At 35.4% G+C, this 18,406-nt stretch overlaps 1 protein-coding gene across 1 annotated transcript; it reads right to left on the bottom strand.

Annotated features, from left to right (window-relative positions):
- Window positions 1-2,659: 2,659 nt before the first annotated feature.
- cyp19a1a (cytochrome P450, family 19, subfamily A, polypeptide 1a) lies at window positions 2,660-14,549 on the bottom strand (the record flags this gene model as incomplete). The annotated part of the gene is made up of 9 exons (XM_084123716.1): window positions 2,660-2,957; window positions 3,750-3,991; window positions 4,758-4,920; window positions 5,015-5,126; window positions 5,347-5,461; window positions 12,079-12,255; window positions 12,444-12,598; window positions 13,422-13,572; window positions 14,345-14,549. The coding sequence occupies 9 exons, from the start codon at window positions 14,547-14,549 to the stop codon at window positions 2,724-2,726; spliced, it is 1,554 nt and encodes a 517-aa protein (XP_083979842.1). The 3' UTR covers window positions 2,660-2,723.
- Between the last annotated feature and the right edge of the window lie 3,857 nt (window positions 14,550-18,406).

Below are 18,406 nucleotides of genomic sequence, written 5' to 3'. Positions count from 1 at the left end.
CAACTTATGAAATAATTCAATATGCATACCAAGTACTCCAAGGTAATTTTACATCTGCTCATGACATATTAAGCAGTGGTGTGTGTATGTGTGTGTGGTGTTCATGCTCTCTATGTGTTGGCTGACGGCTTTATGGGCCCCATATGGAAGAAATGGCCCCTAAAAGCTAATGGACCCTGAGACCCTTATGCTGCTTGCCAGCTAAACACAGGAGCTGAATGGGGTCTGTTGAACATCTGTTTTGAGTTTAACTAGTTTTGAGTTCATTGAACTCATTTAAAACTCGACAGCTCTGAATTCATCTAATCATCTAAATCAAACAGTTGTGAAGTTCATGGATGATTTATTTACAGTACATGCAGTGCTCACAGTGTCTATGGTGTGACAATGCCCTCTGCTGGTGAAAATTACATTATGACCGCATACACAAAATACAGAGGTAGGCTACTGGAGGTGGTTTAGCACACATTCAGCACAAATCTGATAATTTATCAAGTTATGAAAAACTCCCCCCTTAAGGCAACACAAGTGTCTGTTTTGTACAATTTATCTACACACATAAATGTTACTTAGGCTATATATTTTATTAATATACAACATGTACTTCTTAAAATACTAATTTAAGTCTTCCTATATTCTCTTTTTAACTAACTATTAAGTGGTTAAAATTATTATACCCCTGACTTAACTTTTACAACTTTGAAAAACCGGTAAAGAGGTAATGTACAAAAATACTGAAATATCGTTTTGGCTATCTAGCCAATATTTTTTATTTTTATAGAGGCATGATATATGCATTTTCTTTTTCATTTTCTGCCCTACAAAGGCAAAAGACTTTAACTCGCAAGAGTGTGGAACTGAGAATAATGACTAAAGATTTGACGCCAAAGATTTGAAATGACGCCAAATTAATTATAGGTAGGACACTGGTAATCTGGCAATTATATGTTTTAGTAATGAAAATGATCTACATAAAAAAATCTTGAGCTCAAACTTGACTTTTGACCTCTATTTTAAAGTTACCGTACTCTGCCTTTTTTTGTCAGCAAAAAGTGAGACGTCATGCCAAGGCAAAAGGCAGTAACTTCCACATTATCAATATTTGGTTGCTGATCACCATTTACAAAATCATAACACCTGTATAAAATCTAGTGATCATGGCATTTATTTTGTATGATTTACAATTACTTATATGGCCATCTACTTATTGCTATCCTGTGCTTTGGTTGCATTCTTGATAGCATTATTAATACAGTAGACACGACAAAATACCTCCATAGCGGTGAAGATCGAGTATCTTCAGTTGGTACCGAGTGGCAAACTACCGAGGAAGTTTGTTTTGAAATGCGTTCATCTTGTACAAAATGCCACAAAGCCACACTTGTGGTGTTCCCAGTCAAAAATAACTGGCCTAAAGCATATCTCTCGGTATGCTATATTATCACCAAAAATGGGATTCAATCTTTTTGTCAACTTGTTTTCTTTCATTTATCTTTTTACTGATTGTAGGCCTCATTTTTGACCGGGAACACCACAAGTGTGACTTTGTTCCATTTTGTACAAAATAAAAGCATTTCAAATCAAACTTCCTGGTTAAACATTAAAGTACACTAGTATTAGTCTGGCTATCACCAGACCAAGCTCAATCAAATCGCCGGCAGATCAGGCTGGGTTTACCCAGTCTACACAGTGCAAATTCTTTCCATATTTTGTTGAATATTGACACAAGTAATGCTTTTTTTCAGGCATACAGGCTCAGTGGCCCACAATCAAACAGTTCCAGAAAGAAATACAAAACCTTTAATAATTGAAAGAAAACAAAAAGATGACAAAAAGATTGAATCCAATATTTGGTGATATAGCATAAGGAGCGATTTACAAGCTATTTTTAAAAGGCTGGAGCACAAAATGTGTTACAGGGTTTTCAACACAGCAGAAGGTTTAAACGTTTTGCACTACCTTTCTTTAAACACAGTAATATTACATAAACTCTTTATAAAACAATTAATTACAATAACACCACTTGATAATACTTTTATTACACTTTATAAACAGCAAAAAAAACAGTCTGAACCAGTAATTCACAGGATGAGACAATATCATACATTATTACGGAACCCCTAAAGGGACATGGTGAAGGAAAAATGTGTGATAGGAAGAAATATTTGCCTATATGTCAATGCTTTTACGTTCTCTCACAAATGTTTCACATTCCCCCGAGAAACTTTACGTTCGCTCACAAAGCTTTTGAGTTCATTGCAAGAACACAAAGTTTCTCGAGTGAACGCAAAAATTTTGGGAGAGAACGCAAAAGCATTTAGCCTCCCATCTCATATTTTTTGTAGTGCCATGTCCCTTCAGGGGCTCCGTACATTATAACAATAATTACATTTACACTGCATACAAATTTAAAAACAAGTATCTAAAAGACTGACAGCTAAAAGCAGTAGATAAATACATGGCACACTCTTTTAAAAATAACAGATCTATTGGCATCTATTGTTCCATGAGGAACTTTTAACATTCATTGAATTTTTCCAATATACAATAGGTTGTTTGTAATTAAGGTTCTTTAGATTTTTTTAAATGTTCTTCAAACTAAGAAAAAAATGGTTCTTTTAAGAACTGTTCACTGAAAGGTTCATTTGGGGAACCAAAAGTGGTACTTCCATGCCATTGCCTATTTTGTAAGAGTGTTTTAGAGCACATATGACGGAGGTGAATCAGAGAGTGTTTCTCAGGATGAGCTGCACGCTGAGGCTTGACGGCTCCTCCACCGGCTGCTGAGACAGGTTGTTGGTTTGCGGGATGCTTTCTACAGTACAGTCCTTCACAGGACACACGGAGAAACGAGACAACAGCGTCACAAGAACGGACTTCATCATCACCATAGCGATGTGCTTTCCCACACACGACCGCGGGCCTGATCCGAACGGCTGAAAGAAACGACTCGGCACCTTTAGAGAGAGACAGAGAAAGGTATTACTTTGTTGGTGTTGACATGATCACAACACATTATTTTGACTTTTTATATATCTTAATGAACAAATATTAAATTAAATTTATTAAGGAAATGTATATAATGCCTACTAATAATATATATATATATATATATTAGTAGGCACGTTTTATGCAATAAAATAAAAGCTTAGTGTGTTATAAATTATTGTAAAAAGTCCTTACACCTTTTAGAAAAATAAAATAAAATAATTGGTAGCATCTATATTAAAGTTTTTTTTTAATATTAATCTATATTAACCTACAGTATACTTAGGTTACTACTTTTTACAGTATTAGTAATACTAGTCCAAATACTTACTAATTTTCCTTAATTTGTTATAATTTTACAATAGTAACAATAGCTTTTATATTTATGGTATTTTGGTAAAACAAAAAAATTAATTTGTAGATTTTATACAACTGCTGTATAAAATGATGTTAATGAAACATAATGCATTAGTTTTTAAAGTAGTGAACATTGATACATTGTTACTATTTACTATATATTTTATGAATTTTCTATTATAAAATCAAAGTTAAATAGCATTTAAATACAATACTAGTGTTTGAATCATAAAGAAAAAATATTTAAAAAAATAATACAATTAACATGGGATCTCCATTGAACAGAATCATTCTTATTTATTTATTTGAATGATGGCTAATAGTTTAGCATGAAAAATGTTTGTGAGGGCTTTAAAGACCAAAAAATAAGACAAGAAAGAGATATTATAATAATATAGACTCACGTTCTTCTGGAAGTTGTCGAGACTGAACTCATTCGGTTTAGGGAAGAAATCGGATCGGTGCATTCGACCCACGTTTAATATGATGTTTGTTCCTTTCTTCACTCTGTAGCCCTCGATGACATCATCGTCCAGCGCCCGGCGCATGGTGAAGTCCACGACCGGGTGGAACCGGAGAGACTCGTTGATAAAACTCTCCAGAATGTTTAACCTGGACAGATGTGAGTGCTGCAGGCTCCGACCAGCTACAAAACACAGTCACAACATCATGTTTAAATAAGCAGTTTGAAACAAACATTGACTACACAATCAAACATGAAGAATTCATCCAAAATGGAACATTCTGCCATTACTTACTTATTTTCATGTCATTCCAAACTCTGATAAACCCTACTTTCATGATACTTTAATGTTTTTAATGTTGACGTCTTTAATGAAGTCTGTCACTAAATGGAAAAGAGTTACGAAAAGATTCTTCAACATTTTTCTTTTTGTGTAGGCCTACCACAGAATATATCTAGAAGGTTTGGAATGACATGGTGATGGTGAGTAAATTATTCATTTAAAGAACAAAAATTACATGCATGACATTTAAGTTTCACTAGAAACATTACAATATATTTTAGTTTACCATAAATGCTTTTATAGTGTATTTGGCAGTACACAAAGGCAATAGAAGTAATTATGAAATTGCATATGAAGTTCTAAATCTTAATATTTAAGTCCTACCTCAAAAAAGCACTCTTAAGTTCAATTAAGAGTTTAATTAATTTAATTAATTTAATTAAATTGCATTTAATATAAACTGAAGCTATAACACATTTTAATTTAATTGTAAATTACATGCAATTAAGTGTGAACACATTACATTCAGTTTGCAATTTTTGCATATTCTTTATATATAAGTATATTATTTTCATAATTAGTACTCTTTTTTTAAAAGTATGCTAAAGTATGCTTTTCACATGGGGTGAAAGACAAAATGACTGTATCTTGTGTGTGCGCTCAGACCTAAAACAGTTTCCATTTCCTGCAGGATCTTCAACTCGACGTCCGGATTCTGTTTGAGTAACAGCAACATGAAGAATAGACTGATAGAGAGAGTATCTGGAGCCGCGATCAACATCTCCAACACACACTGCCTGACGTTCTCGGCGCTCAGCTCTCCGTGGCTCTAAACACCCATACACACACACACAGGTCAGTCATTCTTATATATGCTTCAGAGGTGTGTGTGTGTGTGTGAGATACTGGCATGTCACATTCACCTGAGCGAATATCAACTCTGCTGTGAAGTCGAGCTGGTCGAGTTTTTCTGCATGTGTCAGCTGAACTTTCTTCTGCTCGATCAGAGCCGTGATGGCGTCCTGTAACTCCTGACTGAAACACACACAAACACACTATAAATAAATAAAAATTCACTTTACAATTCAGTCCCAAAAGAAGGAACTTCAAAGCTGAATGCAGCATTTATGACAGTGTTCCTTACAAAAAAAGCACTGTGGTCGTACCAATATCATGGCTATCATATTCATATAGCATGGTATTTACATGCATTTACACACTTCTCCAAAACAAAATGGCACTATCATGAACTCACGCTTCTCTCTTGTGCTTCTTGTGCAGCCAGTCCAGTCTGAAGTACACATCAGGTTTGATTAATACTGTCTGCCAGGTGTCAAAATATTTCTGAATCTTCTGAAGCAGATCACGCTCTACAACACAGCAGCAAGACTCAAGCAGTTAAATATGTTATTTAGTGAAAAGCAATATTAAAAAGCAATATTATGATCACAAACAATGCTCGTGCTTATACATGATCCCAGACAGCTTTTCCACTACACAGTACCAGCTCGCCTCGGCTCGCCTTGACTCAGCTTTGTTTGGTTTTCCACTGTGTAAAAGTTGTACCTGTACCTGCTTCCAGGTACTTTTTTTCGTACCACCTCCGGCGAGGTTCTAAGCGAGCTGAGGCGATACTAAAATGTGACATGAAAACACGGCAGACTGCTGATTGGTCAGAGAGAATCGTCACTATTCACTGCGTCATCATTGCACGCGCCAGACGGAGTATCCTGAATAAAAAACAGCAAAAACAAAAACATCCAAAAACAGCATACACTCAATTTCCTCCATTGTCCTGTGTGTGTGGGTAGCAGGTGTGTCTCGCGTAGAAGATTAAGTCACGGCAGTTTCCTGCGGCGTCGCTATGACGACCAGGTACTATTGTGGAGGTACTATCTGCAATGGAAAACGGAGCGAAAAGCGAGCCGAGCCGAGTCGAGTTGAGCTGGTACTGGTAATGGGAAAGCACCAATAGTGTCGGCCCAGATCCGTGCCGCATGTACATGTGGATTCAACGCGTACCAGATGTGGGCCGGATCTGGGCCGACACTACGTTTGCTGTCTGGGATTATGCCAATATACGCTGAACGTGATTTCACCACGTACAACATGTTCCTGGATTAACACATTTGTTCATTCACCATTCCAATCAACCAATCAGATTTGAGGGACAAGTTTACAATTTATGTCAAGTTTAGGCTTACAACCAGGGTTAGGTGCTTCTACATCAGTGTTATTCACCATCATTTCCCTCTGATTTTAGGGATAAGTTACGGGTAGGGTTGGGTTTAGGGATATGGTTAGGACAAAATTTTCAGACAAGAATGTTGCTCCAGGATCAACAAAATATGTTGCTCCAGGAACATGTCTTTCTTGGCAAAATCACGGTGCCCGCCAAGATACATAGCATATAAAACCCAGACAGCAACATAGTGTCGGGCCAGATCCATCCCACATCTGGTACGCATGGAATCCACATGTACCGGATGTGGCCCGGATCTGGGCCGACACTATGTTGCTGTCTGGGAAGCGTTTCACTTTATTCTGATGGTCCACTTTAGACATTCTACAAACTACAGATGGTGCCCAACCAGAATGCCTATTACCGCGGCGAAAATAAACCAGCCGCATTTCAAAGTCGTTCCCGAAATGACCGTCAGGTGGCGCAAAGGGACATTGTGCAAATCAGCAGCAATTGCCGTATTTTAAAATGTAAGTGGGTTGAATATAAAACCCTAAGCCTAATAGGCATATTTTTCACATATATAAATAGGCCTATAAGGCTACAACAAAATAGAACCAAAGATAGAATCAATTTTAGAACTGAAAAATTAGAATCAAAAGTTAAAAATAGAGACGATATTAGGAGCAATGACGCTGAATATTTTTACTATTCTATTGAGGAATTAGATAAATGAAGAGCTCTCGTGAGCGATACAATCGGATAGTAATTTATAGTGATTTCAAAAGCAGTCCTTAAAAAAAAAAAATACATGGAGTAGTGTGGCATAATTTTTGAGAGATTACGCGGAACGCGTTTTAGTTAAGATCCTGGTTTCAATGCCCTTAATCTATATTGGCTAGGCTACTGCTTTAAAAAAATGTCACAACGCGTTTTGAGATTGTTTTGAATTAAACATTGAAGTTTAAAATGTAGTGTTTTGGCACACCAGGCCGAGTGGCGTTACACATTGTTCAAAAATCAGGTTTTATTCTGGCATGTTGAATTGGCGTTAGATTTTTTTTTTAGATTTATTAGATTTAGATTTTAGATTTCGTTAGATTTATTTTTCTCATAACAGCTAAAATAACTTAATATATGCCTTGTCTTAATATGACCTACTTAATATAGGCAATAGGCATATAATAGCCTATATAATAAATTAGCAAAACTTGGCCACTAAATATTTAATTTTCAATTATTTTAATTATCACAATTAAAGTTTTAATTTTATTAAATTGAACAAGCGCAACCATCAGCATTTAATCAAATATTCTAAAAGATGTATTATTAATAATAATGTTATTTCAACATAATATTTCGTTTTTTCGACATAATATGTGTGCGTGCAACAAGCAAGATGTGTATTTGTAAATCCGGTGATGCGTGCATGGATTTTTATCAATAAACTAGTGTTTTCTGACAGTGTCGACTGCAAAGATGAAGTTGACGATCGCCATATTTGTAGTGAACGCACCTAGAGAGAAATGCACATAAAGACATAATCAGAGAGTAGCCTTTTTATTTTCGTTTTGAATTATTTCGTTTGAAGACATTTCAAGCTTTGTGTATTTGATGTATTTCTCATGTCTGTGTGAGGCATACGCTGAGTTTCGTTAAGTTAGGAGGATGAGATGCGCTCCAGCTGACGTGCAATGCAAGTGACCGCGCGGGCGCCTCCATGATTAGTGTCTGTTATATTTGCTTCTCTTACTTATTAAATACAGGCAATTGGTTGATGAAAAATTGATTAAAATTAAGATACAATTTATAGAAAACGAAATTCACTTTAAAGAAAGGTTTTCTACTAAACAAAACTTAATGAAGTGGTCAAAATCATGTCTGACCCACTCCATATCCATCTCTCGATATAATGCATCCTATCTTACTCATGCTGTTCACTTTTCATATTCAACATAGATGGAAAAAATAACATTATAATATTTTAACAAATATGATACTTAATGAGATTATTTAATGGCTACAACAGTATAGTAGGCCTATAGACTCTATTTGTACAAATTGCTGCACATTAATTTAATTAAATGAAACCTTGTAACGAATTCACACTGTATAGGGTAGACTGTGTACAGTTGAGACACCTTATGTCTCACGCTATGCATTGTTCTAAAGCCAGGTTTTATTCTGGCATGTTGATAGTGTTCGACAAACGCGGCGGCGCGTTCATTTGAATGAGGAGCGCTTCTCGCTCTTGTGAGCGAACACACACTGGAACGTTAGGCCATGTCGCAACGAGTGAATCGTGGCCGAGTGGTTGAACTTACGTTACGATCATTTAGATGACACGGGTTCGAATCCCGAACTAACTTGGACTACTGATATTTTTATATTAGCCTATTAATGCATTTTATAGTCTATTGTTGATGCAGAGAGATTTGTCTAGTTCTAAAACATAGTTTTTTGCTTATAGCCTATTTACAAAATAAAATCACCATGCATTTCCATTTTACACTAAGGAACAAATATTATACAATGACTTTACTTCTGTAGCCTATAAAAATTCCAATCGTAATTTCAAAAGCAGTTCTGTTAAAATATATGTATGACGTTTAAACGACAAACAATAACATCAGAACCAGTATTTGCGTTCATGGTTCCAGTGGCAGTAATGCATCTGCGGCTTTTCAAAATGTCACAACGCGTTTTGAGATTGTTTTGAATGAAATATTTAAGTTTATAATTAAGTGTTTTGGCACACCACGACGAGTGGCAAACTCTTTGTTTTGTTTTGCAAACTCAGCTAGCCTGTGGGGGGTTTGGAGAAGGCAATAGTTGCTTTATCGTGGGGGTGCAGGACAGAGGTGTTAATGTTCCGTCTTTCATATGGAGAGTGTCGGAGCCAGCCTGATGAGCAGGCAAAGGCAAAATTCTTTTAAGGATTAATCTCAAAATCTCCAAAAGTCCATAGTCTATGTACAGTAGGCCCTATATCTTATTAAATTATATATTGTAGTTTTATTGATTGTATTTAAAGGTTTTCCACACACAATTTCAATTTAGCAGATACAGAGCTCTTTAATTCGCGACCCACCTCGTTTTATTGTAAGGTGAATTCAGCAAGGCATGTTGTATCTTTGAAGGAACAAAAGCTATTTGTTACAGTTTTTTCTTTCGTGATTTGTGTGGATGACACACAGCGACATATACAGTATTATCAGTTGTATGGTGTTTTTTTTACGATGAAATGCTTAATTTCGAGAAAGACCCGCCGCGCGCAGTGAGGGAGACCAAACTTACTAAAAAAATATCCAGCGTGAGAGAGGCAAAGAAAAACGCCTGTTCTTAATTTATGTTGCTTTGAACTTTTTTCGTTTTGTACCGTTTTAATTTTTTAATTTAGCTGCAATTTCTTTGACAATAGAAATTTAAAATGTTGCAAGAATAAGATTGTGTTTCTTATTTTGCATCACAAAGGGAATAAACTCTATCGATGCAACCCTGTTTAAATAAATAAACTGTCCCGACACTTTATTCATACCTTGAAATGTGCGATGGGTTTTCAAACTTAATTAATTTTCTTTTTCTTTTACATTTTCATTGTTTATTTTTTAATTGAAAGCAATACTGTATTGAAAGTATTTTTCTGATTTGTTCGATCTGTTTTGAAAAATGTCTTCCGTTGCTATGGCCGGGTATCACTGTCAGTCATCTCAATCTCGTGAATGATTCACACACACACAAAAAAAATAATTTAGCAGATTAAAGGGAGCTTCATCATCTTAATTTTCTGGTGCAATCGGCTGACAGTCTTCCTTCATCAGATGTGTCGTCTTTGCAGCGGCTCAACTGGAATGTAGCAAATTTATGTTGTAAATTGATAATTAAACAAGATGATTGACTTTAATAAACAGATGCATATTTAAGCATCAAGAATGGAAAAACATAAACACTGTCGGCTACACTGAGATTCGATCTCAAATCGTTTGAAGCTCTGAGAGGCTATTGTTAATGCATTGACCACAGAGCTATCGTCTTTTTCGTGTTTTTTAACATTGGCAATTTACTGTCTCTAAATTATGTGTCGAAAAAATTATAAAAAAAGTGTTTTTACAAGACCTTGTGCTGTTTGTTTATTTATTTATTTATTTATTTATTTATTTATTTATTAATTAATTATTATTATTATTATTATTATTATTATTATTATTCTTATGCAGATGTTAATTCAGCCATTCTGTTGGATAAAAATTGTCCCTAATGTAAAATGGAAATGAATGGTAATTTTATTTTATAAATATAAAATATTTAATATAGGCTATAGGAGAAAAAAACAATATGGTGTAGCAATATTTTAGAACTATCAAATCTCTCTGCATTAATAATAAAAAAGTAGCCCATGTTTGTTCGGGATTAGAACCCGTGTCATCTGAATTATTGAAACGTAAGTTATAGCCTACCACTCGGCCACGAATTTGTTTTGTTTTAGTTTGTTTGAAATGTATTTTTACATATTTTGCTTTCGTTAATGTTAACCAATTCTGTTGTAGCATAATAGGCCTATATTTTTTCCCTAAAAGTTTGTTTTATTCTCTGCTTTGTTTGTTTATATTTTTACATATTCAATCAGTCTCATTTTTGTTCAAATAATGAAAAACGTTTTTTTTTTTTTACAAGATCTTGCGTCATGTTTTTTTTATTTTATTTTTTTAAATAAACATATAGGAAACTTACCTTTTAAAATGCTGCAGTTGCTGCTGTTTTGCCCTGTCACTTGCGCCACCCGGTATAGCCTAGTCATTTCGCGAACGACTTTGAAATTCGACTGGTTTATTTTTGCTGCGGCAGTAATAGGCATTGTGGTTGATTATTTATTAAAGAATTCAATTGATAATCAACATGTAAGCCTATTTAATTCTGAATATAACAAAGAATGCTTAAACCGACTAACATCGGTTAGTAACTGCAAGTCCTGAAAATGTTTTAATTTTACGGTAAATTATTTTAATTTATTTCACTGTTATGTTTCAGTTAATAAATCTACAAACACATTAAAATAACACGAAGTAAATGACAAGTAACCTATTGACATAGCCTTTCTAAATTATAGAAAAACTGGGCACACAATGTTAACGTGTGTCTACTTTGTTTAAATTTAATGAATTTGAATTCGTTTAACCACAATATTTATCTTGAATTTATCTGTGACCTCAGCTCAGATTACTGCCGCGGCAGATTACGTCATAAAGAGAATAAACTGACACTTTTCAAAGTCTGTGATTACAGCGCCACTCAGCGGTAAAAGGCAGCAAATACACATCCCAATTTTGCCGCCGCGGGAACGGCGGCGGTAAAAGTCTCATTCTGGTTGGGCACCATCTGTATAAGTAACTTGTCATCTAACTCTCATTAGAGTATTAGTAGACTGTAGTAGGATAAGTTGACATGTAGTTGGAAAGTTACTTATAATTAGTAGAATGCCTATAGTGGATCGTCTAAATAAAGTGTTACCTATAAAATAAATACACTGTCATTCAAAAGATTGGAGTAAGATTTCATTGTATGGACAAAAAAACTTTGAGAAATTTTTCTAAATATCTTATTTTGTGTTCTGAAGCAGATTAAATGTCATAGAGGTTTGGAACTACATGAGTGAGAAAATGATGAAAGAATTTATTTATTTTTTTGGGTGAACTATATAAGTCAGACTTACAAATAAATGGCATGGCATCATATAACAAAAGGTTTAAGTTCCTATATACCTTTTTGAGCTGTTGTATGTTAGTGCAAGTGTTTCTCAGGACTGACCATTGAGAGGGACTCCTAGAAACAGTCTGTTGGAAATGTCCACCACAATGCACCGCAGTAAGTTGAGAATGTCCACCTGTCCCCGAGCATCCGACAGGTGAGACAGATCATCCAGGTGTGTGGTTGTGGAAGTGGTGCAAATCTCTAAAGTTCTCTGAAGCCCTGGACCTGTCAGAGCTGATACACACACATACACATGCTTAGCACAACACAAAACAAACACTGCTAAAATCTAGTGGAATGAAATTAGATATCTAAATTAATTGCAAAAGAGAAAAGATTCAAATATATCTGTGACATAGAGATGTCAAATTTGATCATGCAATTTAAAAAAATGTATGCACATTTACCAAAAGCATGCCCACCTTTAGCATAAAAGGTGCGGATTTTTTTCCAGAGCACCACATTTGAGTTGAATATGATGCCCTGTTCATGCATCCCAATACACTGCAGACCTAGTTTGCTCCCAAAGCGTGAGGTGTACAGAGATCTCCTCAACACATGACACACAGCAGATGACCTGTGACGCACACAGCATCAGAATAATACATTTATGCCACATTTGGGTTCATTTATCCTGGAATATTGTGTGATTGGTGCTGGTATGTTCTGTCCTTTGTGAAAGAGACATTTCATTGTTTTGAATGTGCACTTGTGTACTTCAAAACTTAAAAGTATGTTTAAAAAACTGTACCTGCAAATATTATAATATTAATGAAATACAAGGTGACTTCAGTGCACTTAAAGAGAGTACACTTTTGTGACTATTTAATAATGTAAATTAAAAGTTTAACTTTAACGTACATTTCAATCATTATGTTTTAATATTTTATGTCATACTTTAAAATTGACTTATTATTATGTGTTGACTAACATGCTAAAGCACATGGAAGGTTCTTGATTATAATTTTAACTGTAGTGAGTTTTTGCATTTAAAGTTAATGTATGTACTAAATTGCAACTTCATTACAAATGTGTAATGATAAATATATTTAAATACATGACATTCAATTTCAATTGAAATTATATTAAAGTATATTTAATGCTTGTCAGATGTACACTTTAACCATATTTCAAAGACAATAGAAGTAATTATGAAATTACATATAAAGATGAGTCCCACTTAACTAATTGAATTAACATAAATTTAAACTATAATATAATTAGTTTAACTGTAAATAAAATACAATTAAGTGTCTGAAAAGATTACAATCAGTTCACACTTAAGAATATTCTTTAAATTTAATGTATATTATTTCTGTACCTTTTTTTTTTTTTTTTTTTTAAGATATGCTAAAGTATACTTCTTTTTCACAAGGGGTGATGTGTGTGTCAGGACTTACCTGCTCAAGATGAGAGTTTCCTCACCGTTGATCCAGACCCGCACAATGTCTCCATATTTGCTGTTGTAGTAGTTGCTGGCAGTCCCGATCCCAGACCAGATGAACCGACAGTAAGAGAGAAAAGGACCCAGACCCAGGAAGAAACAAGGACCTGAATAAAACACATTGCAGCAAACAAGTAATTAACATGATAACATGTGACATGATATAATTCATCTAAATCAATTTCATGCAACAGAGATTTTATGACCCCATTATAACATAACAATATGTGAAAAATACACCATTGTTCAGTAAATAGTTAAATGTATTGCTAATTATTGTTTATAGTGGCATTTAGCAAAACAATGTAGCAATTAGGTGCATTAATATTAAATGTGCTCATAGGTGTCTGTTTATAGTCATTTTACATTTGTGACCCTGGACCACAAAACTCCTTTAAAGTTGACCATTTATGTTCGTGATTGTGCAGCATTCACTCACAAAAATAAATCTTTTATATATTTACCGTAGGAAATTTACAAAATATCTTCATGGAACATGATCTTTACTTAATATCCTAATGATTTTTGGCATAAAAGAAAAAGCGATAATTTTGACCCATACACTGTATTGTTGGCTATTGCCACAAATATACCTGTGCGACTTGTGACTGGTTTTGTGATTCAGGGTCACATTTATTATGAACCTTTATTTATTCAATCAGAATTTAGACCATCCGTTTTATAAATATACTTTACGTTACTACTATTTACCCAAAACGTAAATACAGCATAGTCACTAACAAATGATAAACACCACATGATAGGAGATGTAACAATTTGAAACCCCTCTTTCCCACAACCATCAGTTCAGAATGAAAATGATTTCCAGAACATGCTGCAAAATAATAAAGGACAAAATTTCAAACAAACCCTACCGACCCGGCACATGAGATTTCTCTGGCCGATGGTGTCTGATGGCCAGCAGCAGGCAAAGTAACAGCAGCAGTAGTGTGGCCGTGGCTCCACACACATTGTCTTGGGCCCCTTCAGTGCCGTTACGGGCCCCTTCGACCAGGAAGTCAACCGCAGCCTCGCCAAGACGCACCGGCTTCATTCCACAGGGCTGGAGCAGTTCACCTGCCATATGAACAGATGGGAAATTACAGCCTCTTTAAGTCTAAAGCGCCACAACTGCAGACATACACTTTTATATCTGAGCGGTTGCATGGGATTGGATCAGGATAATTCAAAAGTCAAAATAAAAACTCAGCGTAACCTTGTGTGATCCTCGTGTCCTTGCGGTTTGAGTTTCCAAAACATTATCGTGACACTCGAACCCTCAGCTGTGCCAAACTCATCTCTGAATTTTCATTAAGACATCAAAGACTTTAAGAGATATGAGACATCTGTGGCATGACCTTCAGTCATTCTACAGGCTACAGAAAGGGGCAAGCATACTTGAGGTTACTGACTCAAACAAACCCAATGCCCCTTTTCTTAGCTAGCAAACAAACGTACAATTTTCCAATGGTGGAAAATAAAACAGAATATCAATGGATGGGCACTTTTGTTCAGGAAGCAACCACTTATACTGGTCATAACAAAAGAAGGACAAAAGAAAAATGAAAAATGTACGTTGAATGATCTTACCTTCATTAACTTTTTGTTGTCTTCAGACAAAACAAAGTAACATCCATTCAAACAAACAGACAGGGAAAAGGTGGAGCAACAGACATAGTATTAATAATTTAACAATCTGAAAGAAAAGGGGGAAAAAAAAGTTTATATGGTCATTCCTTTATATAATCCAACATGTTGGAAGAAAAACATTGCCATGCATCAATGGTACTAGGTTTAGCTTTGTTAATTTGTGCTGCTGTACATTCACAAGTAGGCTATGAATCCAAAACATTTTTGCACACGTTCATTAACTTAATATTAACACCTATTAAAAGCCTATTTATTCATTCACCTGGCTCAGGGCTGGTCATGGTATTTAAAAACACAATGTAAAGCCTTACCAACCATTCATATTCGTTTTATCTTCAACAATCTCTTCACGTATTTCTTGTATTATGTCTTAAAGCATCACGCTTATTTAGGAATTTTATGGTTTTCATTATTCAATTTAAAACAAAAACAAATTGTTACAGGGAACACAACAGCTATTTTGTGTCTTCAGTTTGCCCACTTTGTGTGTCTTTATCAGATTCAGAGACATTGTGAATTCACTGAACGCCCACTTTAATCGCTAAAGAATTTATGGAAATAAGATGACATCTTAGTCAGAGCAGATGCATGCAGCATTCTGGCATTTTCTTTGTAAAGGGAGGGAAACTTTAATCAATCCCCCATAGTTCATGATTCCTTAATTTACTTCTTAATTTTACACATTCGTCCTCTCTTCTTCACACATTGAACTTCTCATCTACAATCCCAAATACATGTTGATTTAACCCTGCCCCATCTGCTGTATTGACTCTCATTTTCCTCACTTTTTAGTTATGATGTAGAAGAATGCATGCAGGTCAATATTTCATGGCAGAAGCTTAATGGATGAACTCCTGGTTAGTTAACTTGATGTTGCTGGTTAAGGCCCAAAGAGGGGTATTTGTGAACCATTGTAGCAAAACTTCAGGTTAGGGATGCACCGAAATGAAAATTCTTGGCCGAAACCGAAAACCGAAAAAGAGGAAACCAAGGCCGAAAACCGAAACACCGAAAGAAATTATGCCAATTATTGTTAGTACCATTGCATTTATGGCTATGACTGTGTACTAAGTTTACTAAAATCAAGGCATTGCAATTGCATAAATTAATATTAAAGTTTCAAAGAATAAATCCATTAAAATTTTATGCAAATATTTATTTAGCATTTGCAAAGTATAAAATTAAATGTTTAACTTGACCCCACTCATGTGTACATTAAATAATAATGTAAAAGCCTACTGGCCTGGAGAAAGGTTTAAAAATGAAATGTTCTCTCATAAAAACAAAGTGCATTTAGGTCAATACTGCCATAGCCCAAAATAATATCTGCAGTTATATGCTCATGGACGTGAGTTGCAAAAACCAAAAACAGCTCAGGTAAACCTCTGAGAAATGACGGCTGCTCTGCACACACACGCAAAGGTCTCTCGCTCCCTCTCTCTGCCGCGCGCGCTACGTATGCGCGCTCATGCTCGCTCGCGATTCCGGGAGATTTAAACTAATTTGCGGGCATTAGGGAGCCGGTATCAATACGCGGGAGACTCCCGGAACTTCCGGAAGACTTGGGATGTCTGTGTTTTGAAAATCGCTGTCCGTGGGTCACTCTTAGATATATTTAAATACGTCCACACCGCAGATATGTAATGTTGCTTCAGACAAGCACGTGCAGGTCGCGGTGTCTGCTGTTTGCGTCATCACAACATTTCGGCCGTATTGTTTCGGTGATAAAAGTCTTTCGGCCGAAAATTTTCGGTGGCCGAATATTCGGTGCATCCCTACTTCAGGTTACTCCAGAGGACTGAAGCTGTAATGTTACTTTAAATAAGAAACCATTGGCTAAAAATCAATTAACTTAACTGCTAGAGTGTTCTGGGTGTAAGATATGCCCATGCTTAAGTTTCTGTGGTCTTCTGGTCCCAAGAAATAGCACTTTTCAAGTCTATGATTTTTTTTTTTTTTCACAAAGTAATAGTAATATGCATCTCTTCTCATTGCCTTCATCATATATGACTGATAGTTATTAGTTATATTTGTTTGTGTAGTGTATCAAATTATGTGACTACATGGAGGTGTACAGGGGGAATTTCTGTAGATGTCAGAGTCTCAGAGTGGTCCTGGTAAAAACTCTGACCCTCTCATAAAGGAGGAGTCAACCCTTTTTGAACAGGCAACAACATCATACACTACGTATTTAGGGCTGGAATGTCTTTCTCGGAAAGAAACAAGAATTCTTTAATTCATTGGGGAACAAAGTGTCTGCACACTGAAAGCCACGTCACTTAAATATGTTGTCATTTCAATACAGCCTTTGTGGTCCTTGAGTTTCGCAATTCTTCAAATAAGTTGTTTGTCCTCTGTGGCAAAACTGGGCAGGAAGCCAAAAGGAAAGGAATTGTGGGTACTGTCAACCATAAATGTATAGATCATTTATGTTGTTCTCTGGTGCTTTCTTACTAAGACATCCAAGAAACTGCTAATGATTGTGTTTGCGGAAATTGCATTTTGTGGTGAATATTAGTTACAAAACTCAGTAAGTAGACCAACAGGTTAATTTTTCATGATTATGTCACACATGTCTGTAATGTCATTCTTTATTGTCCATTCACTGAATTACTTCGGCACCCCATCACCACACATGGCATCCTGAGGAGACTGTATTATTGATCTCTGGAAGGTTGTGTGTTCAGCTTAACGAAAGCAATGCTAGCCGCACGACTTCTGTGGGTGGATATTTGTTCGGTTTCTCATGAGGAGTGCCAAGTGACAGAGAATAACAGCAATGTTTGAGACACAACGCACAGCGAGAGAAGCCAGACCACTTCCCATTACTGAAGACAGTCCAGTGTCCACTCAACTGACCCCTTTTGAGGTCTGAGGGTCTGTTATATAATAGTCTTGCATATATTGAAAGTATCTTTTTACAGTTCACATTGTTTAATAATTAATGTGCTGTCATTTTTTATGAAAATATCTAGCTTTTCATAAAAATTTTAATATTTAAATTGAAAGGAAAATATTAGTTAATGCCTACTTGTTTGTGTAAATAAAGAGCCATCCTATAACTAAGTATGGTGTGCAACAAGACTCTGTTTTTGGCTCTTTGTAATTCCCTTTGTGCATGCTCTCTTTATGATATTAGGAAACATGGCATTAGTTTTTATTATTATACAGATGACATACATCTTTACATCTTCTCCAGCTCCTTACCAAAACAATTCCTGTGTTAAGAACATTAAAAAATCTAAATTCCAATAAAATAAGAATACCGATCTTTGTTCCAAATCCTTCAAA

Source organism: Abramis brama, assembly GCF_963993115.1.
Source record: "Abramis brama genome assembly, chromosome: 9".
NCBI lineage: Eukaryota > Metazoa > Chordata > Actinopteri > Cypriniformes > Leuciscidae > Abramis > Abramis brama.
This window is presented reverse-complemented; position numbering and strand designations above follow the sequence as displayed.